Source organism: Marmota monax, unplaced genomic scaffold (genome assembly GCF_021218885.2).
Source record: "Marmota monax isolate L192 unplaced genomic scaffold, Marmota_monax_Labrador192_F-V1.1 WCK01_AAM20220418_F8-fsc00020, whole genome shotgun sequence".
NCBI lineage: Eukaryota > Metazoa > Chordata > Mammalia > Rodentia > Sciuridae > Marmota > Marmota monax.
In genome coordinates, this window is record NW_026692912.1 from 4,612,967 (window position 1) to 4,634,350 (window position 21,384).

General features: G+C 44.0%; 1 protein-coding gene across 3 annotated transcripts in view; it reads left to right on the forward strand.

Moving 5' to 3' along the window:
• Positions 1-21,384, forward strand: part of Palm2akap2 (PALM2 and AKAP2 fusion) — a 459,101-nt gene that overhangs the window by 202,751 nt on the left and 234,966 nt on the right. For 2 of the 3 annotated variants that reach the window (XM_058581620.1, XM_058581622.1), the window contains exon 4: positions 1,905-2,035. In XM_058581620.1, the coding sequence (XP_058437603.1) occupies positions 1,905-2,035 (131 nt within the window). Of the gene's footprint in view, positions 1-1,904; positions 2,036-19,116; positions 19,136-21,384 lie in introns of those variants that run through there. The other variant, XM_058581621.1, reaches the window with a different exon arrangement.

The window sequence follows — 21,384 nt, forward strand, 5'->3', positions numbered from 1 at the left end:
ATATGTTTTACCACTTAACTACACCCCACCCCTACACACACACACACAAACACACGTGATTCCTGGGTGAGGCAGGATAGTAAAGTACACCCTGTGGCCAATCACTTTAGCAGTACAGTTAGCAATCACTTATATATGAACAAATTACATGTCTTTAAATCTGTATTGGAAAATTACAGGTCAGTTGCTATAAATTTGTCTCTCTGTGCTGTAAGAATGACCAACAGATCTCTGTAATGATTTATAATGAAATGATTTATAATTAAATAGCAACACACACACACCCCAGTAAAAGCCATGGCTGGCTTTACACCCTCTGCTGATGCATTGCTAACAAAGGGTCCATTCTGGACATGCAGGGTTTCTAGACCAAACTGTGCATCTGGCAGGGTCACCACGGTGATGAATGAGTGGCATCTGGACTTCTCTGTAGAATAGTGAATCAGAACCATTAGGGAACTGTAAATTACTGTTACTAAATACTGGTAATTTTAAAACACTCCTTGCATAGGCTCATAATAAGCAGCCTGCAGTCCAACAGAAATATGAGAGTCTATGGAATTGTGCAAGGTTTGCTCACTAGAGCTACAAAAAGTTTGCCCTGAGTCTGCCTGCCCTGACTGTTGGCCTTTACCCTGCTCATCCTACTTAATCAGACTAAAAAAAATTTTTTGAAAATTTTTTAGTTTTCAATGGACCTCTATTTTATTTGTCTGTTTTTATGTGGGGCTGAGAATCAAACCCAGTGCCTCACACATGCTAGGCAAGTGCTCTGCCACTGAGCTATAATCCTATCCCCTCCCCCACCACTGCAAATTTCTTGACAGAGGTGATGCTAAGGAACTAGGGAAGCTAGTCCTCACTCTGCCTTGACTGATCTCTTAGCTTTTACTCCTTTTGTTCCTTCACTGGCCTCTGTTACTGGGAAGAATCTGTCATGTGCCCTGAGTCCTCATAGGGACTGCATAATATATTATGCAAGGTGAGGTATGTTTTTAATAATGTTGGGGACCACTGCTAGGGAGGTTTTGGAGTCATTAAAAAGTTTTTAAGAAGAGACACAACATAGGTTAGTTTTTTAAAAGAACACTTTAACTTGGACTAGACAGTGGATGATTTAGGAAATTTTACAATGAAGTTGTAATTGCATAGAAAAAAAGGTCCTTTTTTTAGAGACTCATACTGAAATATTGATGGGTGAAATGTCATGGTGTTTGATATTTACTTTAAAATGCTTTGGTGAAAAACATGTGGGAAAATATGGCATAATGTTTATAATTCTTTAATCTAGATGAGATCACATGGGTATTTATTATACAGTTCACTTGATTTTTCTTTTTAATAATAGAAAATAGACACCACTCAGGGCCACACTTTCTCCAGATTAGAGTGTGGATGGTTCTGTACTGTGTCCCTGCTCAAATGTAACCTATCAATAAGCCTTTTGGACCCACCCTATAAATATAGCAACACCCTCCATATCCCTCCCCAACCCTTGCATTCCCCAGCAGCCTCATCTGGGGGAAAGTAGGTACACTGATGTGTGTGTGGGTGTGTGTAAGTGTCTATTATGTGTATATAAAATGTTTGTTGTCTCCTGACTAAAGTAGAAGCTGCAAAAGGACAGAGATTTGTTTTGTTTTAGCAGCCAGAATAATGCTGGGCATGTGGTGGGTTCTTAGCAAATATTTAACAGAATTTTTTAAATGTGGAAATAAATCTCTCTGGCGACCTGCTGGAGGTTGGGCTGGAGGGAAATGGGGAGCCAAGTCAGTGAGGAGGTGAAGGCAGCGATCCAGGTGGAGCTGATGAGGGGCGGAGCTAAAACGCCATGCCCTGCTATGGAGAGCAGGATGTGGATGGAAAGGTGTCATCTTGTCTGTTATCCTCCCTCATTCCCACAGTCCAAAGTGCTTCGGGAAAAATGGCTGCTGCAGGGTATCCCCGCTGGAACTGCCGAAGAGGAGGAAGCCAGGCGGCGGCAGTCTGAGGAGGATGAGTTCAGAGTCAAGCAGCTGGAGGATAACATCCAGAGGTAGGTGGTTTGCAGCCCTGGGGCCCCAGGCTGAGGTTGGCCGTGCAGGGACCACTTCTTGCCTCTATGGGGCCTTTCCCAATGCGGTCACTTTTCCCAGCGCTTTAGAATTACCTTGCTTCAGAGTTCGTAGGGTGTCCCTCAACTTCCCCCATGACCCAGTGTTACTGCTCAGAGTACTGAGTATTGTATTGGGGTGCAATAAGGTAAGTACAATGATGTCTTCCTGGGCCAGTGAGGTGTTGCGAGTACCTTGCCCTTTTGCAGATTGCCCCATTTTGAGTTCTTTTATCAGCTTTTGTCTTTTTCCTCCTGGGATGAGGCTATCAGCAGTTATTGCCCCAGCAGGGGGTCTGTTTGCATATTTGCTACAGGAGATCAATTTGAAATGGGAAAATGGTAGCTAAGGGTCTTGGGGTTGAAATGAAGACTACCTAGGGCAGGGCAAGTGAGGGTGCATCTGTAGGTAGGTTGTGTGCCTCGGCTCCTCCAGTCCGTTTTGCATTATCCACTTGTGCTACTCCGAGGGCTGGTTGCTTTCTTTATGGATCTCATTTCAGTCTGGGAGACAGGTGACCTGCTTGTGACTTCTGGGTATCCACGAGTTGAAATGTACGCTTGCACTTGGGAACTGTTGCAATCATGGGTCTCGATAGAGAACCCCAAAGACATACTTCAGCTTCTGTCCCCATTTTGCTTGATCCTAATGTCCCCTAAACAGCTTTCAGAGTAGCTTGGCTAAACTTTATATGTGTGGGAAATAGGCCAAGAAAAAGTTGGTGTGTACATGTATGCACATACACACAAGCGTATATACACACATGATACATATATACACATTTTCTTAGAATACAAAAAAGGTTATGGCTGAACTGTTACCAGCCATTTATGCAATATGTACTTATATATAAGAGAAAGAGTAGGTGTTGTTATTGGCAGAAGGCAGGGGGAAAAAATGAAGACAGATTTGTGAAATAGGAATAAAATTAGTTTTATGAACTTTTCGAACAAAATTAGCCACTTCATTGTGGCCTGAGCCTGAATATGTTGTCATCATGGTCCAGTAGGTATTAAATCTTATCTGCAAACTGAGCCATGCCATATGGAGGCCAGATTCTTAAAATGACTCAGTTTTGGCTGAATGACCATTGAAATTAGGTGTAATATTAGGGACAGGTTTACTATTCGGGTGGGCATGATCATACTCAGAAAGATAAAGGAAATCTCTTTTTACCTTTGAGGATAAAGAACTCACTCAGTGCATGAAGACAAACTGTTTGAGCTCATTTAAGAGTTGGATGTCCAGGCCAGAAGGAATTAGATCACAATAAACTAAAGGGGTGGGTGCTTAGGCCCAGATTCAGGGAACATTTTAGCCCCTGTACTGGCCTTGCCAGGCATTAGCCAAACAGGAATTGGGTGCTCGGGATGAGCTGTGTGCCCAGAGCAGGGCCGCTGTGGGCATCATCTCCTGAGGACTTTCTTCTTACCTCAGAGTCAGTTTTTGCTTCCCCTCGTCTTGCATCTTCTCTACTACAGGCCCAATAACCCTTATCCAAAATGCTTACCCAGAAGTGTTCAGATTTGGGATTTTTTAAAGTTCTGAAATATTTGCATATACATAATGAGATATCTAGAGGATGGGACCCAAGTCTAAACTCAAATTTTATTTATGTTTTGTGTATATACCTTATACTCATAGACTGAAGGTGATTCCATACAATATTTTTAATAATTTTGTGCATGAAACAGTTTAGTGTACATTGAATCACCAGAGGTCAGGTATGGAATTTTCCACTTGTGATGTCATCTTGGTGTTGAAAATGATTCAGATGCTGGAGCATTTTCAATTTTAGATTTTCAGATTAGAGATGCTCAACCTGTACAGCCTTCAGCATCTTTAGTCCCAAGGGAAGAAAGGATCTCCTCTCCCTCTTCCTGTAGAGGTCACTTGGTCCCCTATGACACCTGCCTAGAGTGGGGCAGAGTTGACTGTAGGGCTCATGGTAAACGTAGACACCCTGCAGTTACAGAATCTGTGGGATTGGCTACAGACCCTGCAGGCTTCCAATTTTAGCTAAGTGGCTCTAAACTGCAGGTTGGATGTGTCTACTCTTATTTTCTCTTCATTGATAGGTTGCTGTTATTCTGTTTTTATGGCAACAGAAGCAAGGCCTATGCTCAGAACAGTCTATACACCCTTAGCTAACGCAAGTCCATGGTCAAGCCCACAATCCAGGGAAGGAGACAGACAGCTTTTAGTGGAAGAAACACAGATCAGAAAAGGGTGAAGAATGGGGGTGAATATTTCTGCCTTTGATACATGATGGTTGAAGTGAAAACTGTTAGGGAGAACCGAGCAGCCTGAGAGAACTGTAGAAAAGCCAGTTAATAAGAAAGAAGACACACTCAAACAACTCAATAGTACAGAGGGAAGGAAGAGGAAAGTAGACAGAAAATGAGTGGCTTTGGGATCAGTTTCAGAATTTGATCATTATATAATGGGAATTTCAGAAACTATCTAATTGGATGTGGCAAGATCACTAAATAAAGGAATTTCAAAGGAAACTTTCTTTGTTTGAAGCAAAATATTAATTGGTAGATGTTTTGGTTGGGGCCTGCTGGTCTAAGTCACTTGCAAGCAATAAATTAAATACTCCTAAAGAGACATAAACTGCTTTCAAACTGTAAAGTATCTGAGACCAGTTATTCCCTGAAGGTATTTCAGTCCTCATTGTTGAACCAACAGTAGATTGAAGAAACTGAAGGAAGAACAGAGAATAGTAATCAAAGAACAGGTAAAATTCCCACAAGGAAAGATTAAAGGAAATTTGTGCATGAAATCATTTAGAAAAAGAAAAGATGATAGTTACCTAATGCAGAACTTCCAGTACATCTGGGGTTTGTCTTTATCTCTGGACCATTTCAAATATGATAAAGATAAATTTGCATGCTTTCAAATAAAGTATGCGAATTTTCACTAAGATGTATGTCTGTTTCCCTAAATACCTTCAAGAAAAAAGAACATAACCACCTTTCTAATTCTAAAATGCCTTACAATTAATCAATAGCTGCTCCAGAAGAGCCAGGTTCACGGACCTGTTCTCTTCTGAAATGTCATTCCTACCTGGGTGTTTGCCTTGATGTAGAGAATGTTGTCTCTCTTCCAGAACTATTGTTTGTGATTCTTGGATTTTCAGGGCAACCCAAGAAGAAAGATAGAAGGAAAAGAGGAAGGAAGGAGGGAAGGAAAATATAACTAGAATATTAAAGCCCGGGCATTGGAATTACCTGGGGAGCTTTTAAAACATAAGGATTCCCAGGTCTCATTCAGTGACCCATGTAAGGAGACCTAGAATCCGTGCTTTTTCAAAAGAGTACTCTGATAATTCTGATGTGCATTCAGGTTCAAGAACAATTGATGCCAAAAAAAAAAAAAAAAAAAAGAATAAGCTGTAAAGGAAATCCCATCTTAATACTTAAGTAAAACCCTGAAGGAGAGGAAGTAAGTAGTATTTATAAGGAAATCAATAACACACACAGGATAAAGAAGGACAACCCTGACCCTTGATTTCAAACTGATTGTGGGCCTTCCTGCTTTGATTCAAGGAAATTTGAAACCCACTCTGGGAATTCCTGGAGGTGAGAAGAGTTCTGGCAGAGAGCTAAGTCCCCTCCTCCCCACGATGGAGCCCAGCTTCCATTTGAACTTGATAAGAAGCAGCCTTGGTTTACCAGGCTCAAAATGATACAGGTCAGGAAAGCTGGTCACTCACCAAAGACCAAAAACCTCTTACCATTTTTTGGAGATTTTTGGCTGAAATTCAAAGCAGTTTCCAGAGTGGCTGGAAAGGCAGAAGAGAAGCTGGTCACCACAGTGGAGTAATAGATCATGATTCTTCTGCTCCGTTTTCTCCTGGGTAATGTCAGCAGTATATTTTTGGCTTGCTGGAAACCAGAGGTAAGAGAGGCTAAATTAGATCCAAATTGTTGAAAGTCTCTGGGCGTGATGGCATACACCTATAAAATCCCAGAGGTCTGGGAGGCTGAGGCAGGAGGATTGTAAGTTCAAAGCCAGCCTTGGCAACTTATCAAATCCCTAAGCAACTTAGTGAGATCCTGTCTCAAAAAATATAAAGGTTTAGGGATGTGACTCAGTGTTTAAGTGCCCCTGGGTTCAATCCCTGGCACCAAAAAAAAAAAAAAAAAAAAAAAAAAAAGCAAGAATTATTGAAAGCAAAATCTATTTACCTTAAAAAAAATTTCTTTTTGTATGTTGACATCTATTGTATTTCCCGTTGGTGGACTACTATATTGAGAAAGTCCAAGGGGTCATTTCTGGATTGGGCCCATTGCCTACCATTATCCATGTCCTCAGTGTATGTGATGGAGCCCTGGGGGCTGCACACAAGCTCATAGTGATGCTCTTGGAGGCTTTAGCAATCAGATCCACACAAACCTTGTCTAATTCACATCTGCTCCAATCAGCACATCTTATTGCTCGTCTTGTGATATTCTTCACTTAAGATTCTATTTCTAATTTCTTCAGGTTTCTTTTTGGAGGGTGGGTCCTGGGAATTGAACTTAGGGCCACTGGGCCACTGAGCCACATCCCCAGCTCTATTTTATATTTTATTTAGAAACAGCGTCTTACTGCGTTGCTTAGTGTCTAGCTTTTGCTAAGGCTGAGTTTGAACTCTCAATCTTCCTGCCTCAGCCTCCCGAGCTGCTGGGATTACAGGCGTGTGCCACCACCCCCTGTTTTTCATTAGTTTTTATTCAAGCATTTAACATATAGTTTTCTTAACTTTCTTTGTTTAGTAACAAATATGGGAAAAATTTGTCCCCCTACTTTGCCTTTTGAAATTACCCTAGTGAAGATAAGAAACCTCATAGAGTACTAAGTTAAAATGAAATGAGCAGTCACAAAGCCAGGGTGTTAATTCTAGCTCTGCCTGTAATTTACTGTGTGACCTTGGGCCCAGGTCTCACTCTCTCTGATCTCGGTTTCCTCATCTCTCAGAATCTTCTAGGCCTCATATTCTGAGGTTCTCTAATTTGAGGACTTGACTGGAAATCTCTTCTCTGAACAAATACCCTGTCATAGAAGGCAGTGGTTTAGGATGCAGGTCAAAATTGGGGAAAAAGTTGGCTTCTTGGAGAAACAAAAGCCCCATGTGTAAGGAACTGATTCCTCACAGAGATGGCTGATTCATCTGAACAGCTGTCAGTTCTAAAATATGTCACATCAAATATTCATTGAATAGAATACAGAAGTCCCCGTTGTTAACCCAGAGAAGAACATGCAGCATTTTTATTCAAATTTAAGATACAAGTGGACTGGTCCATTTCTGCTTCTGATTTCAGACTGTCTGAGGGCCTCTGTTGGCCTCTGGTGGATATCAAAATTCACTCAATTTTCTACATTATTAAGAGGCTCACAGCAGAAGACAGATGACATCGGGCATACTCATGTGTATGTTATTTTATGGGATTTGGTCACTCACAACTGTTCTAGAAAAATCAGCCATGGAAATCACAGAAGACACTGCTTGGGAGTCATTGTGTTCCTTGCACTGGCTATTTTTAACTCCATAATATGCTGTTCTCTCACAGCAGGGCGTGGAGAAGTCCAGGCTGACATCCCACATCTGTGCACTCCCAGCTTGGGTCCCCATCCCACACTCAATTTGGCAATCCAGCCTAGTTATAGTTTCCACTTTCCCTCTATCAAAATAAAACTGTGTGTACTGTATACACTATAAACTGTGCAGTGATATTACTGTACTGTATGATATTTATTGGTCTCTTATTCTGTACTGGGTACTGGCCTAGATTCTTTGCCTCCATTTAATTCATAATGTTCTCAGTGAAGCCTCATAACCCTCCCCCAAGGTGGGGATTGATGATGATGGTGGCCGTGACAATGATGATGGCAATTATGAAATATGGGACGGACCCCTAGTAACCCTACTAATAAGTAAAAGAAAAATACTTGAACTCAGTTCTGCCTAATTCCAAAGCACGTTCTCAAAACTCCCAACAGACATTATTTTAAGCTAAGTGTTTGGGGACCTGTGATATTCAGTGAAATGACACCAGAGTTCACTCCTTGGTCCCTATGAATCCCTTTTTTTTTTTTTTTATTGGTACCAGGGATTGAACTCAGGAGCACTCAACCACTGAGCACCATCCCCAGCCCTATTTTGTAATTAAATTATTTAGAGACAGGGTCTTACTGAGTTGCTTAGTGCCTCACTTTTGCTGAGGCTTGCTTTAAACTCCAGATCCTCCTGCCTCAGCCTCCAGAGCCACTGGGATTACAGGCATGTACCACTGCACCTAGCTCGCAAATCCCTCTTTATGAAACAGTGCAACGTAGGCACCATGACCTGGGAGGTGGAGGCATCAGCCTATTGTGGTTGTTTTCATGACTGGTAAGACTGCCTCCTTGAGGTTCTTTCAGGAAATGCAGGTTCCATTTTAGATTTGGTTCTCTTCTGTCTCTTCCCAAAGCCCTTTGCTCCCAAATGCACTTTCTTGGGTGGATGCAGCCTGTCTCCTGGAGATGGCATGTGGCCATGTGAAGAACTCCTCATCACACTGATGAGGAACCTGGTCCTCAGAGTTCTACTGAGCTTGGTTTGGGTCCTAGTTTGATTTTGAACAAGCCATAGAAGTTGACTTTCTCCACAGTGCCCACTTTGCAGTCTTTTCGTGATGTGTAAAGGTCATGTGCATTTGTGAAGCACCAAGTACAACAGGTTGTGTGGCTGTTGTTTTGTCCCTCCATCCCTCTAGTGCGAGTTTTCTCAGTAGCAGCACTGTTGTCATCTTGGGCTGGATAATTATCTGTTGCTGGAGCTGTCTTGTGCATGGCAAGCTGTTCAGTAGCGTCCATCGGCTCTACCCATTGCTTTCCAGTACCAGCATCTCCCACCCTCAGTCATGATAATAAAAAAATGTCTCCAGACAATGCTAAGTGTCCTGTGGGGAACAAAATCAATCCCAACTGGGAACCACTGCACTAAAGCCTGTTTCTAACAGGTGTTGATGCTAAGATAAAAATCTCACCATCAAGTAGTGATATACAGACACTAAAAAGACTTATGAAGATAACATTCGTGATTCTCAGCGTAGACTGACAGTGTTTCAGTTGCTTGAAAACATAAGGCTTCTCTACAGCACCAAGGCATGCAAGTCAGCTCTGATTGAAAAGAAATGGTGACTTTTTTTTTTGCATCCAATGTTGTGCTCATTTTGCAAAGGCAGTAATTTTATGAAAGCTCACAAAAGCCATAGAATATTAGCGTATGCATAACTGAGACAGTTATCAGATCAACTCCCCTCTGAAGCTTGAATCTGTAATGAACCCTGTGAGTGGGAGGCAGTAGGCTGTCTCTCCCTGAATGCTGAAAGTGACAGGAAACTCATTTTTATTTGCAAAGTAAAACTCAAGTCCATATCAGAACAACTCTCATTATTACAAAGGATCCTCCTTTGGGAGGAAAGTTTTGTTCCCTGTACTTTCCACCCTCTCTCTGGTTCTATACCCTCCCCTCCTGCGACCACACAGAAAAGCCCCTTTTATAGTTCATAGACTAAAAATCTGGATGCTTGTGGTTTGTGGTCAGCTTTGGAAGCTGTCACAGATCAGGAAGGAAGAATCTTAAACTGCACTTGGGCAGTTCAACGTTGCACGTCTGTTTCTTGGTGACAGTAGCAGATCTGTCAGATAGAGCCCAACCATTGTGCCTCACTTGGGATTAGTAGAATCCATTATAATCACCTGGTTTGGTCTAGTGAATTGGCTTACTGTTCAGAACTATGAAAGTAATTAGGATTTCACCCATAAACCAAGCCCATGTAAGAGCCGTAATTGGGAATTGCTTGCATTTTTCTGTCCTTGGAACAGTTGCTGCAATTGAAGCAGTTGTATAAAGTCCACAGCTAGCTCCAAGCTTTTGGGCCTATGTTTGCTATGCCCCAAGTCTCACCTCTAGGAAAAGCTTTGAACAGAATACTTTTCTGATTTAAAAATCACTGTGTATAGCTCCTCTAGCTTATAATGTGGCCATTTCTAACCCCTCTATGTTCTTAATGGAATGAAAACACTGTGCCTCGTGTTGGTACTCTTCTGTCTTGGTTTTCACTAACTGTGCCTTCTGAACATGGTGTATGAGATAGTGTGTTAGTCAGTTTTCTGTTGCTATAATAAAATACCTGAGGCTGGGAACTTCATAAAATTTATTTAATTTGCAGAAAATCCAAACAACATGGCGTCAGTTCTGGTTAGAGCCCCCCCACTACATCACATCATGGTGGATGGCATTATGGCAGAAGCAGAAGGGAGAGATCACATGTTGATACAGGAAGCCAGAGAGTGATCACGATGAGGCTCAGTCTCTTTTAACAACTTGCCCTTGGAAGAACTCACATAGAGTTCCACATAAATGAGTTCAATCCTTTCCAAAGGCAATGCCCCCAATCACTTGAACCATCTTCTCTAGGTTGCCCCTTTTTTTTTCCTTTCAACCTTTATTATTGGTGCATTATAGTTGTACATAATATGGGAATTGGTGTTACATATTCGTACATGCACACAATAGAACAATATACTTTGTAGGCCCCACCTCTTAAAGGTCTCAGCACCCCTCAAGATTGTCACACTAAGGACCTAGTCTCCAACACACGGACCCAAACCACAGCAGATAGTTTTCCAGTGATCCAACAACATGGAGGTCTTATAGTTAGGTCTGGTGGCTGAAGTCTAGTGTCCATGGGAGGCTAGTGCAGGCTTTGAAAGGGAGCAGACCTCCTGGATCTGCTGGGCAGGCATCCTAGTATCTCCACCACAAAGGTCCAGAGCCAGGTTATCTCTTGAGTACAACTGCTTTCACTGTGGATGCCCCAGAGAAGTGTTCAGTGGGACCCACAACTGCTCAAGGTTCCCACTGCAAGGCAGAAACTCTTCTAGGCTCCCCACTTTCTCCTTCATTTGAGGAACTTGGAGTTCTCCAGGACAGCAAGGGAGATACAAGATGCACAACCCCCTTCCATTGTAGGATTCCAGTCCCTTAGCAAGCTCGTGCAAGGACACTAGAAGAAGCACTCCTTTTTCTCCCACTCCAAGAGCAACTGCAGTCATTGAGGATCCTCTGGATCTCCCACCCAAAACTATAAACCTTACCAGGGGGAAATCCAGGCCAGGTGGGAGGAAAAGTGAGTTAGGCTTGGCGCAGGTTTATCAGGAGGGGGTTGACTATATCCTAGGACCCATCTCCTTTTGGAGAAACCATTTTTAGCCCACCTGCAGTACATGTTTAATCATATTTGCAAAGTGAAATATTAAAGCATGGAGGCCTAAGCGTGACTCACCCAGAGCCACAGGTGGAGTGGTGAGACCACTTGCCTCCTGCTGACCAGAGGCAACTCCCTCCTTGCTGCCAAACCTCTTCATCTTCTTTGAAACAAAATCTCTATTGGAATAAAACCCAGTCCAGGAATCCTAAAGGCAAAGGGGAAGAAGAGAATAATGTCTGAATATTGCTGATGCACAGAGGACTGTGAGTTACAGGGACATTTCAGCAAGCAAAGAATGTCACTGTGCCATGCTGGGTAGTATGAGAGCTGCCACCTTAGCTGGATGGATTGTACCTGGATGGACCAGGTATCTCTAAAGACCAGTGGTATTTAGCCATTCTGGATGGGGCATCTGGCTTTTTTGTGCAGGGGACAGTGTAGTTCCATGTGGGGGCCACTGCTTGGGGAGACCCCTGCTTGCACTTCAGCCCCCCTTGCTCCCTCCGCCAGCATCCTTGGGTAGCCGCGGACTGTACAAGCATGCACAGAGGCCCTGCCCATCTCCTGGCCTCCTGGCCTCCTTGTTGGTCATTAAGGATCCACCCCACACCACCCCATTCTTAACTAGTCTCAGGTAAGGCCTGAGGAGAGGGAGATGGGGCTCTTTTACAGGTCACTAGGGAACACGGACAAGTAACCCATCAATTGGGAGATGGTGGATGAGTTCCTTTGATGGATGTGAGAAGGGCCCCAGGAGGGTACTTGACACTGAGGTTAGGCGTTGGGTGGGACTTCCCGGGGGCCTGAGGAGAGGGTGTGTCTGAACTGTTAGGCAGAAGCCTTTTCTTTTTCATGACATGACATGACATCCCATTTCTTTCACATTCTGTTCATCCCTCCTGGAGTCTAGGAGAGCAAGGACTCTTTGGGACACTGTGTAGTTTCCTGAGGCTGCCGTAACAAATTCCCCACAAGCTTGGTGCCTTCAAACAGCAGAAACGTTCTCTCACAGTTCTGGAGACCTGAGTCCAAAGCCAAAGTGTCAGTAGGGCTGTGCTCCCTCTATGGGCTCCTGGCCTCTCCCAGCTCTGGTTGCTTCTGGCATTCTGTGGCCGGGGGCTGTATCACTCCAGTCTCTGCATCATTTCTTCTGTCTCTCTCTTTTTTTTTTAATTTTAATATTTATTTTTAAGTTTTCGGCGGACACAACATCTTTGTTTGTATGTGGTGCTGAGGATCGAACCCGGGCCGCACACATGCCAGGCAAGCGTGCTACTGCTTGAGCCACATCCCCAGCCCATTTCTTCTGTCTCTTTAAGGACCCTTGTCATTGGATTTAGGGATCTCCAAATGATCCAGGACAATCTTGAGATTCTTAATTCATTATACCTGTAAAGACTTTTGTTGCTGTTGTTGTTATCCAAATAAAGTTGTTTTCATTAGTACCAAGGGTTAGAATGTGGGCTTAGTTTTTATTTTTATTGGTTGGGAGGCAACATCAACACGCTTAAGCTCCTAGACTGTTGGTACCAGTTGGTGCTCAATAAATGTTTTCAAATTTAGTTGGTCCACATTACCCTTAGGTAGTCCATAGAATTGTCATTAAGTTAAAAAGAAAAATCATTTACATCCAGAGACAGTACAGGGCTCTAATTAAAGGTGTGAGCGTCAACCTAACACTTGGTGGGGTCAAATCCAAGGTCTCCACTTGCACCTGTGTGATCTTAAGTAAGTCTTCTAGCTCCTTTCTTGTTTCTTCCATGAAAAGAAGACAGTTGGTCTGAGGGTATAGGTCAGTGGTAGAGCACATTCTTAGCATGCATGGGGACAAAACAAAGACACTAATATTGAGATCCACTTTATCAGGTAATGATAAGTCAATATATGCAGTGTGCTTAGAATAGGTCTTAGCTATGGCCAGGTGCGGTGGCACACGTCTGTAATCCCAGCAGCTTGGGAGGCTGAGATAGGAGGATTTCGAGTTCAACATCAGCCTCAGCAAAAGCACAGTGCTAAGCAACTCAGTGAGACCCTCTTTCTAAATAAACTACAAAATATGGCTGGGGATGTGGCTCAGTGGTCGCGCGACCCCAAGTTCAATCCCCCGTACTTATCCCCACAAAAGAAAAGGTCTTAGCTTTTATTATAAAGGTTAAAATGACACAGCAGTGTATAATAGGCACATAACCCACAATTGTTGGATTTTTCCAGAATCTCTCTGCACTTCAGAACAGCTGAGAGCCATGCCACTGCCCTTAGCTTACCACTCCACACCCAGAGTCACCTGGAGCTAGGTGCAGAGGTCGGGGGCTACCTGTGAAGCACCAGTCCTCACCTCTGTGGTAATGCAGGGCTGAAAGAGGGTGAGCAGCCTCGCCTCGTGGCTCCTGATGGCTTCTTGACTAGGGAAGAGGCAGGTATGGGTGTTGTCACCCTCGAGTGGCAAGTTGCATGTGTCATGAGCCAACTGCTAGTATTGTTCTGCGGTGGACCAGAACAAAGCCTGATCCAGAATACTTAAGAACATTGCTATAAACCAGATGGCAGAGAGACAAATATATGCCCCTAAATCACATTTTTCCCTAAAAATACTATCATTGCCATAGTTTTGAACCACTTTATTCTTAGATCTGGCGGGGGGGGGGGGGCGGGACTTGGAGACTCTTTCCGCTTAACCTCTCCCCATACTGCTCATCTTAAAGGTGGAAGAACCTGAGGCCAGAATAGCCCGCAGGACTCTCAGTACAGCCCCACCAGCCATGCTCCTTCTGGAACTCAGCTCAGGTCCTCGGTGTTCTTTCAGAGTCACGGTTCTTTTTCTGTAACAAATGCCAAAGAACATCTTAGCTCCTGAGAAGAAATTCACAAATTCCAAATTAGTGCCTCAGAATGATTGGTTCGAGCAGCTTTTTCAAAAGTACATCCTGGGGGCATCTCAGCCTTCCCTACAGGCTACTTACTGTACCAGGGCTGGGGTCTGCTATGGACCGCAAACGATGGGAACCTAAGACACCAGCATTTAATCTTAGCTGCACAGATGTCTTAGTTTGTGATCTTGAGAAAAGTCAGTTTAATGTCCCAGCTGAATCTGTAAATAGGAACAGAAAACAAAATCTGCTCTCCCCGGGGACGTCCTAAGAATGTTTGTCAGACTACAAGAGGAGGCTTGGAGAGATAATTTGGTTTGGGAAAACAGAAGTGAAACTTGACTCTTCATTCTGTAAGACCCCCCCATGCTTAAAAATGTATCAGGAGACTTATAAAGTCCTCTGCCTTCAGGTAGGACTGTGCTTATACTTTTTCTGAGTGATGCACATTTCTCTGATTTTCAAGGAGAGAAGAGAGATTCTACGACAGGGTTTTCTATTCTTTTGTCCTGTGCTGTTACAATATAAATGGAGTCACAGAGTTGATCAGGGAGGAAGCCTGACTTCCTCAAGGCACTCTCCCTCAGGTGGTGAGTCAGAAGGGACCTCCTCAGATATCAGGGACAGTGGCGCTTAAATTCCAAGTGTGCCCTGTGGCCAGTGGGCTCTGATACTCAGATGTTCCTCAGCTTCTCTGCATTGGGTGAAATCTCACTGGCTTTTACATATTCTAACTGGAGTTTTCTCCACACATCTTTTGCTTCACTCAGTAATCAGCCCCTCCTTGGATATGAATCCCATGCTAGATACAGAATTCTAGTAACAGGAAAATGTGGATTTTCCACAAAGTTTTAGTATCCATCACTCCACCTTCTAGCAGGGAGAACCGAGGCCATCCTGGCCTGATTATTATAGGGATGATTGTTCTTCACTTCACCACTTCCATGCCCTCGAATTGGTTACCCAAGGTTTTGTGCCTCGGTTTCCACATCTGTGAAATGGAAATAACCATAGTATGCACTTAGAGGATCATTGTGAGGAGTAAATGAGTTAACACATGGGGGTTGGTTAATTCAAGAGTCTGAAGTGATGAGAGATGCTGAGATCTGTCATGACCTAAACCTGTGTCTGCTTCAAGCATATGGAATGATCCTCAGGCCAGATTTTTCACTATTTATTAGTGAAATTCTGAAATGTTTCAAATCATATTCACTTTGTTCAATCTAAAAAACAAGTGTAGTTATATGGCTTTGGGAGAGTGAGGATGATTTGTTGCCATTTTTATAAAATGACCTTTGTTTCTCACACTGTGCATCTTCTGTCACCAAGATTCCACTGCCTGGGCTGGGGATGTGGTGCAGTGGTTGAGCACTCACCTAGCATGAGCAAGGTCCTGTGTTCAATCCCCCGCAGTGCAAAAAGAAAAAAGAAAAAAAAAACCCACCTAGTTTGTTCAGTAAGAAAAGGAGCGCAGAGACGCCCGCCTACTGTTTACAGTCAGTGTTATTTAACCACTAAAGCATGAGGAATTGCAATAAAATAAATCATAGGTAATCACATTTACAAGCCAAGAAGACATGATTTAATAAAAAGAAATGATTTACATAAGTGCTCTATGAAATCCATTTGTGGGTTTCTTTATTCTCTTGAGAATTAATAAGCATATACTTTTCAACAAGAAAGAATTTTAACAAATGTCACCTAAAAGCAATGCTACCCTGCTTCCTCACAACAATTGTGCCCCTCAGGTTGACCCTAGCCAGAGCAGTGTCAAGGTCAAGGTCCTGACCCTTCAAGTGCAGGTACAACTTCATCTTGCACACACCTGTTGTGCACCCACACTCTGGTTCTCCTAGATGTTCTCTCCAGACCGTCTACAGATCAGGAAACATCTAAAAAACAAAACAACAACAACAACAAAAAAAAAACCTCTTTCCCAACATTTTTCAGGGTGCTGTATTCATAGTCCTGCTTTTCTGTATGTTAGAAACAAACTCGCCTGGGCTAGTCCATGTTCACACGCGTAGGAGCCAAAAGTCCTTTACTTGGGTCTCCTCCGCCCTTGCTTGTTGAATTACTGCCCCTTTTAAAAAATCAGTCTCAAGGTTAGGAATCTCGGTAAGAACAAAACTATTTTGTGAAGATCAAATAGTGATGTCTGACTCTGGAATGGCCATTCGTTAAACAACAACAACTACAACAAAAACCTTTCCTGTCCTTGAGACAAACTGCACCGACTCCATGCCCTTCCCCTGGAGCCCTCCTCTCCCCTCCCTTCGCCCCACACAGCTTGGAGCAGTTGTCTCTGCTGAGCGGCTCCACCCCCCATTCACTGTCCTACACTTGCCACCAAGCAGTGGCCGGTTAGGAGCTCAGCTCAGGGGAGACATTTGGATCCTTACCTGAGTGGACTGTTGAATCTCAGTGGAAGCTGCTGACCGCTCCCTATTTCTTCATGAAACACTCTCCTTGGTTGACCTGACGTCACACTGTCCTTGACTTCTGTCTCCTCTTCCTTGTTCCATCCTTGAAATGCTGGCCCTGAGTCCCCTCCTTTCCTCCCCACGTCTCACACTCAGTCCGAGGGCAGTCACTGGCTGCCGTGGCTTCTTCACGGTGACCACTCGTCCCTCCCTGTTTCACTTTCTGGCTACACATACAGCCACTGTCTCCTGACCGTTGCCATTTGAATGTCCCCCAGAAACCTAGAGCTCAGCCCGTCCTCGTCACTTGTGCTATATGGTTCATATTTCTTGAAATCTCCCACTTTTCCCCTCCCGCTGCCGTGGCGCTAACCCAGCCCATCGTTACGGTCCATGTGGATTGTTGCAATGGCCACTCACCTGCCTCAACTCCATCAGCATTGTGTCTAACTCAAACCCTCCCCAGCCTCCAGGAGCATCTTTCAACCCTTTTATCTAATGATGTTGCTCTTCAGCTGAAAACCCCGTCCCTATTCCCCTTGGACTCTAAGATAAAGTCCTCTCCCTACTGTGACTTAGAAAGCCACTTACGATATGGCACCTGCTGACTAAATTGGCCTTGTTTTCCTTCTTTGCGTCCTGCTGTTACAGGCCCTCCTAGTAACTGCCTGCATTTCTTTGGATACAGCTGTGTGTCCTGTTCTTTGGACATATGTCCCTTCTTCTAGGAATGTTCATCGGCTCCTCTTTATCTGGTTGGGACCCCTTCAAGCCTCTGTTAACACACTCCTAAGATCCTGCTTCCCTGATCTCCAGTGTTTTGTTGTTGTTATTGTTGTTTTTGTGTTTTGTTTTGTTGGCTTTTGGTGGTGGGTATTAAACATACTGAACCATATCCCCAGCCCTTTTTCTTTTTTATCTTGAGACAGTCTCACTAAGTTGCTGAAGCTGGCCTCCAACTCGTGATCCTCCTGCCTCAGCCTCCTGAGTTGCTGGGATTACAGGCATGTGCCACCACACCCGGCAGTGAGCCCCAATCTTTTAATGTTCTGCATTGGCAATTTAAGCCTAGAACACATAAGGAACTGTTTATATTTCTTTTCTCCTCTAGTCTCAGCTCCCTGGAGCCAGGGAGGGTATAGAATTCACCTGTGTATTCTCAGATCCTGGTACACTGCCTGGCTCTGAGGGCTTTCCTGTGTATTTACAAAAAGAAGAAGAAAAGAATGAAGAACAAGTGATACACCCACAGTAACCCTAGGTATAAATGCTGGTGAGATTTCTCTATATAGATATCTTCAGCCAAACGTTTGGGCCTTTGTCTCCATTACTCTGATTGAGATGTAATCATGATACAAACTAATGGAAGGAGACTATTTCCTTGATGTGGCTTTCACTAGCCCAGAAATATGGACAAGTACTGCCACAAACCATCCACACTTACAACTTATTGCTCTGAAGTGACTGATAGACATTCATTTGGATCAGGATTATTAAATGAGTGTCCACTGAGCATCACGCATGTGGCTAGATGTTGGAGTTATGGAAGTCAATATCTTTTCCTGCTCTTGAGGGTTGAACAACCTAGGCATCCAGTGGATGGAGTATGCATATAGCAGGTGCTGACAGGTGTCCTATTATTCTCAAGGTAGAAATTCAAAGAAAGGGAGAATCATGGAGGACCTTAGGATTTAGGTTTTATCGCAGTGAGGTTCGACTGAGGTTAACCTTTGTAAGAGTTATTCACCCGTGTTGAAAGCCAGGTGAGGTTAGAGAGGCTGAGATGAGAATGATGTACATAGTCATTACCCTCAAGAGACCTATCATTCACCCAATAATTATGGGAGACAACTCTTCACAGTTTCTTAACTTTGAGTTTTCAGAGGTCTCCTGAAACTTCTGGACTTTAGGTTTCTATTGCATGTGCATCCCATCATTTAATGTTCAATGGTTCCTTTCTAAGAAAAAATTCTTGCCACCAAGAGAGTTAACTTTGACTCCAGACATATGTTCTGGTCCCCACCCAGAACCGTCTATTGGAAGATTAATACCTGAATGCTTTAAAACTATGATGGACCCATTCCAAAAAAAGATTCAAAAAAAATATCCAGAGTCAGGTTCAATGTGTCTTAATTAATTGGAAGGAAATTTCGGGCTCATAGGAAATGAACTGTGAAGGCTGTGCTGGGACCTGAGCTGAATGGCTGTCATTGAGTTGGAGCAAATTGACCCGGATATCACGAGATGCAACCAGAATGGAAATGAAAGCCCTTCCTGGACCAGAGTGTAGCCATGACTCCTTTCAGCCTCCAGCAGGATCCTGTCTCTAGAGCTGGACTTGAGTTACCAGATGACGCCATCGTGAGGAAAACGTGGCCACGTGGGTGTTGGAACGGAGCTTAACTGGCAGTGCCATGGAGACTTCGTGCAGACCAACCTCATTTGGCTCAACTGCCTGTTGTGAACAGCTGGCAGGACTCGGCTCCCCTCGGCTGTCACCGTCTCTGGTATATTAGCTCTTCTTGGAAAGGGAGGGGAGCGTGGACACAGAGAGGAGGATGAACAGCAGATCGCTGCTCTCCAAGAGTCACTTCCTCCATCGGGAGCCTCGGCATGGCCAGCCATGGGGTGGGCCTTCTTCCCAGGGGCTGCTGCTCTGGGATAATCTCAGGTCTAATCACAGAAGCCGCTCTGGAGAAAAGACCAGCGTAGCTAATGGACCCAGGTTGTGGAGGGCTTTGAATGCTAATTGGAGGGACTTAGAACTTATTCTGGAGGCTGTGGAGCACTCTTAAAAGTTGCAGTAAACGCAGGGGTGAAGCTAGGATGCTGGTTCCATGCTACAGTTAGAGCAGAAGGGAGGGAGAGAATTTAAAGGCAGACAGTGAACCAGGTGGGCATGTGGCCAGCTTAAGTTGAATCTGGTGCAGTGGAGGAAGACACTCTACCAATCCAGGACACCAGAAGATGAATAAAAAAAACAGGTCATTCAAAAATCCCAAGGTCATTGGGCATGGTGGTGCCACAGGCAGCAATTTGGGAGACTAGGGCAGGAGGATTGCAAGTTCAAAGTCAGCCTGGGCAATTTAGGGAGACTAATTCTAGGCCTGCTTAATTGTGTTTTCTTTTTAATATCAGCAATATCTTGGGCCCTAAAGGACTTCTACCATGAATTAGAGGTTCTTCTTCCCCAGTAGTTCCCAAAGCTAAACAAGATCTTATTGTAAATGCAACTTTGTTACCAGAGTTCTAGGCCAGAAGCCTGATTCTGGGGGGTTCCAGCAAACCACATTCAGCCACTCATCCCAAAAACCAAGTAGAAAAAGAAATGGTGAAGTCCAGGAAAGGAACTTTAATCGGTATAGCCATATTGGGAAGACAAAGTGAGATCCAGCATCTTGGCCCTGTCTGCAGGGTGCTGACATGAGCTTTGGAGGAAGAATCCTAGCCAGGGCAAGAGGTAAACGTGATTAAGTGATCTTGGTCAGACTGTGGTCTGGTTGATAATTCTCTCAGTTCTGGCTCTCCAAGGTGGCTGTGGAGAAGTCCTTGTCACTTCATAGGGCAATCTCCATTTGCTGCTCAGGATGTATATCTGTCAGACCTGTGACCCTGAAAGGGGGCAATGTGGTTTCTGTGAGAGGACGGCTGCTTAGGGGGCCAGTCTCATCATGGGGTGATCTGCCTGCAAGTCTCCGCTGTTCCTGGAAGGTGTAGGGCAATTACTAGAGACTTCTTGGACCCACGCTAGGGGCCTGAAACAGGATGCTGTAAATATCCTTACAAACTTGCCTTAGTCTTGAAGGGGGACAAGATACACTAGGTAAATTTAGGTCTAAGAAACGTTGTACTATCAGTTTTTAGGTGAACACTCCTTAAATTATTAACATGCTTACATATAGAGAAGTGACTGAGTTTAAGGTCACAAAGTTTAAGGTTATGAAGGACACAGAAACAAAATGAAGGTAGAGGTGCCAAGCTTTATCCTGGTTTTAGTTACCTCTTATCCTTAGGCCTAAGAGTCACTGCTGTTAGCAAAGGCAGCTTTTCTTTTCTTTTTTCTTTTTTTTGCAGGGGTACTGGAGATTGAATTCAGGGGCACTCAACCACTGAGCCACATCCCCATCCCTATTTTGTATTTTATTTTGAGACAGGGTCTCACTGAGTTGCTTAGCACCTCGCCATTGCTGAGACTGGCTTTGAACTTGTGATCCTCCTGTCTCAGCCTCCCAAACTGCTGGGATTACAGGCGCATGTCACTGAACCTGGCCAAAGGCAGCTTTTCTAAGTTCCTATCAAAATGTGGTTTTAGCATCAGCCTGACTTTCCTCTGAATTTCAGTTCCACGCCTTGTTAACTACAGGAGACCTTGGGTAAGCTACTTAACCCATTTTCAAATCAGGAATCAATGGTGTGCATCTCATTTGGCTGTGGCAAAGCTTTATTTAGTTAATGTAAGTAGGGGGTCTAATCAATGCTTAGCATAGAGTGCGCCTGCTCACCTTGTTGTTTTCCTCTTATCTTTTTCTCCTTATGCATCAGACAGTTCATCCTCTGTGGATCCTGTTTTCTCTGGCCGGAGGCAAAGCCTTCATGGGAGAGATGTGGTCAAAACAGCAGCATTCTCTCATTGTGTAGTCAGTAGTTCAGTTGCCCTTCATTTGGCATTGCTTTGGGCCCCTGAAAGGCAGTGCCAGGAAGCTGCTTGTCCATTGTCAGGGGCCAGGCCACCAATGACTTCTTTTATAGTGGTTGT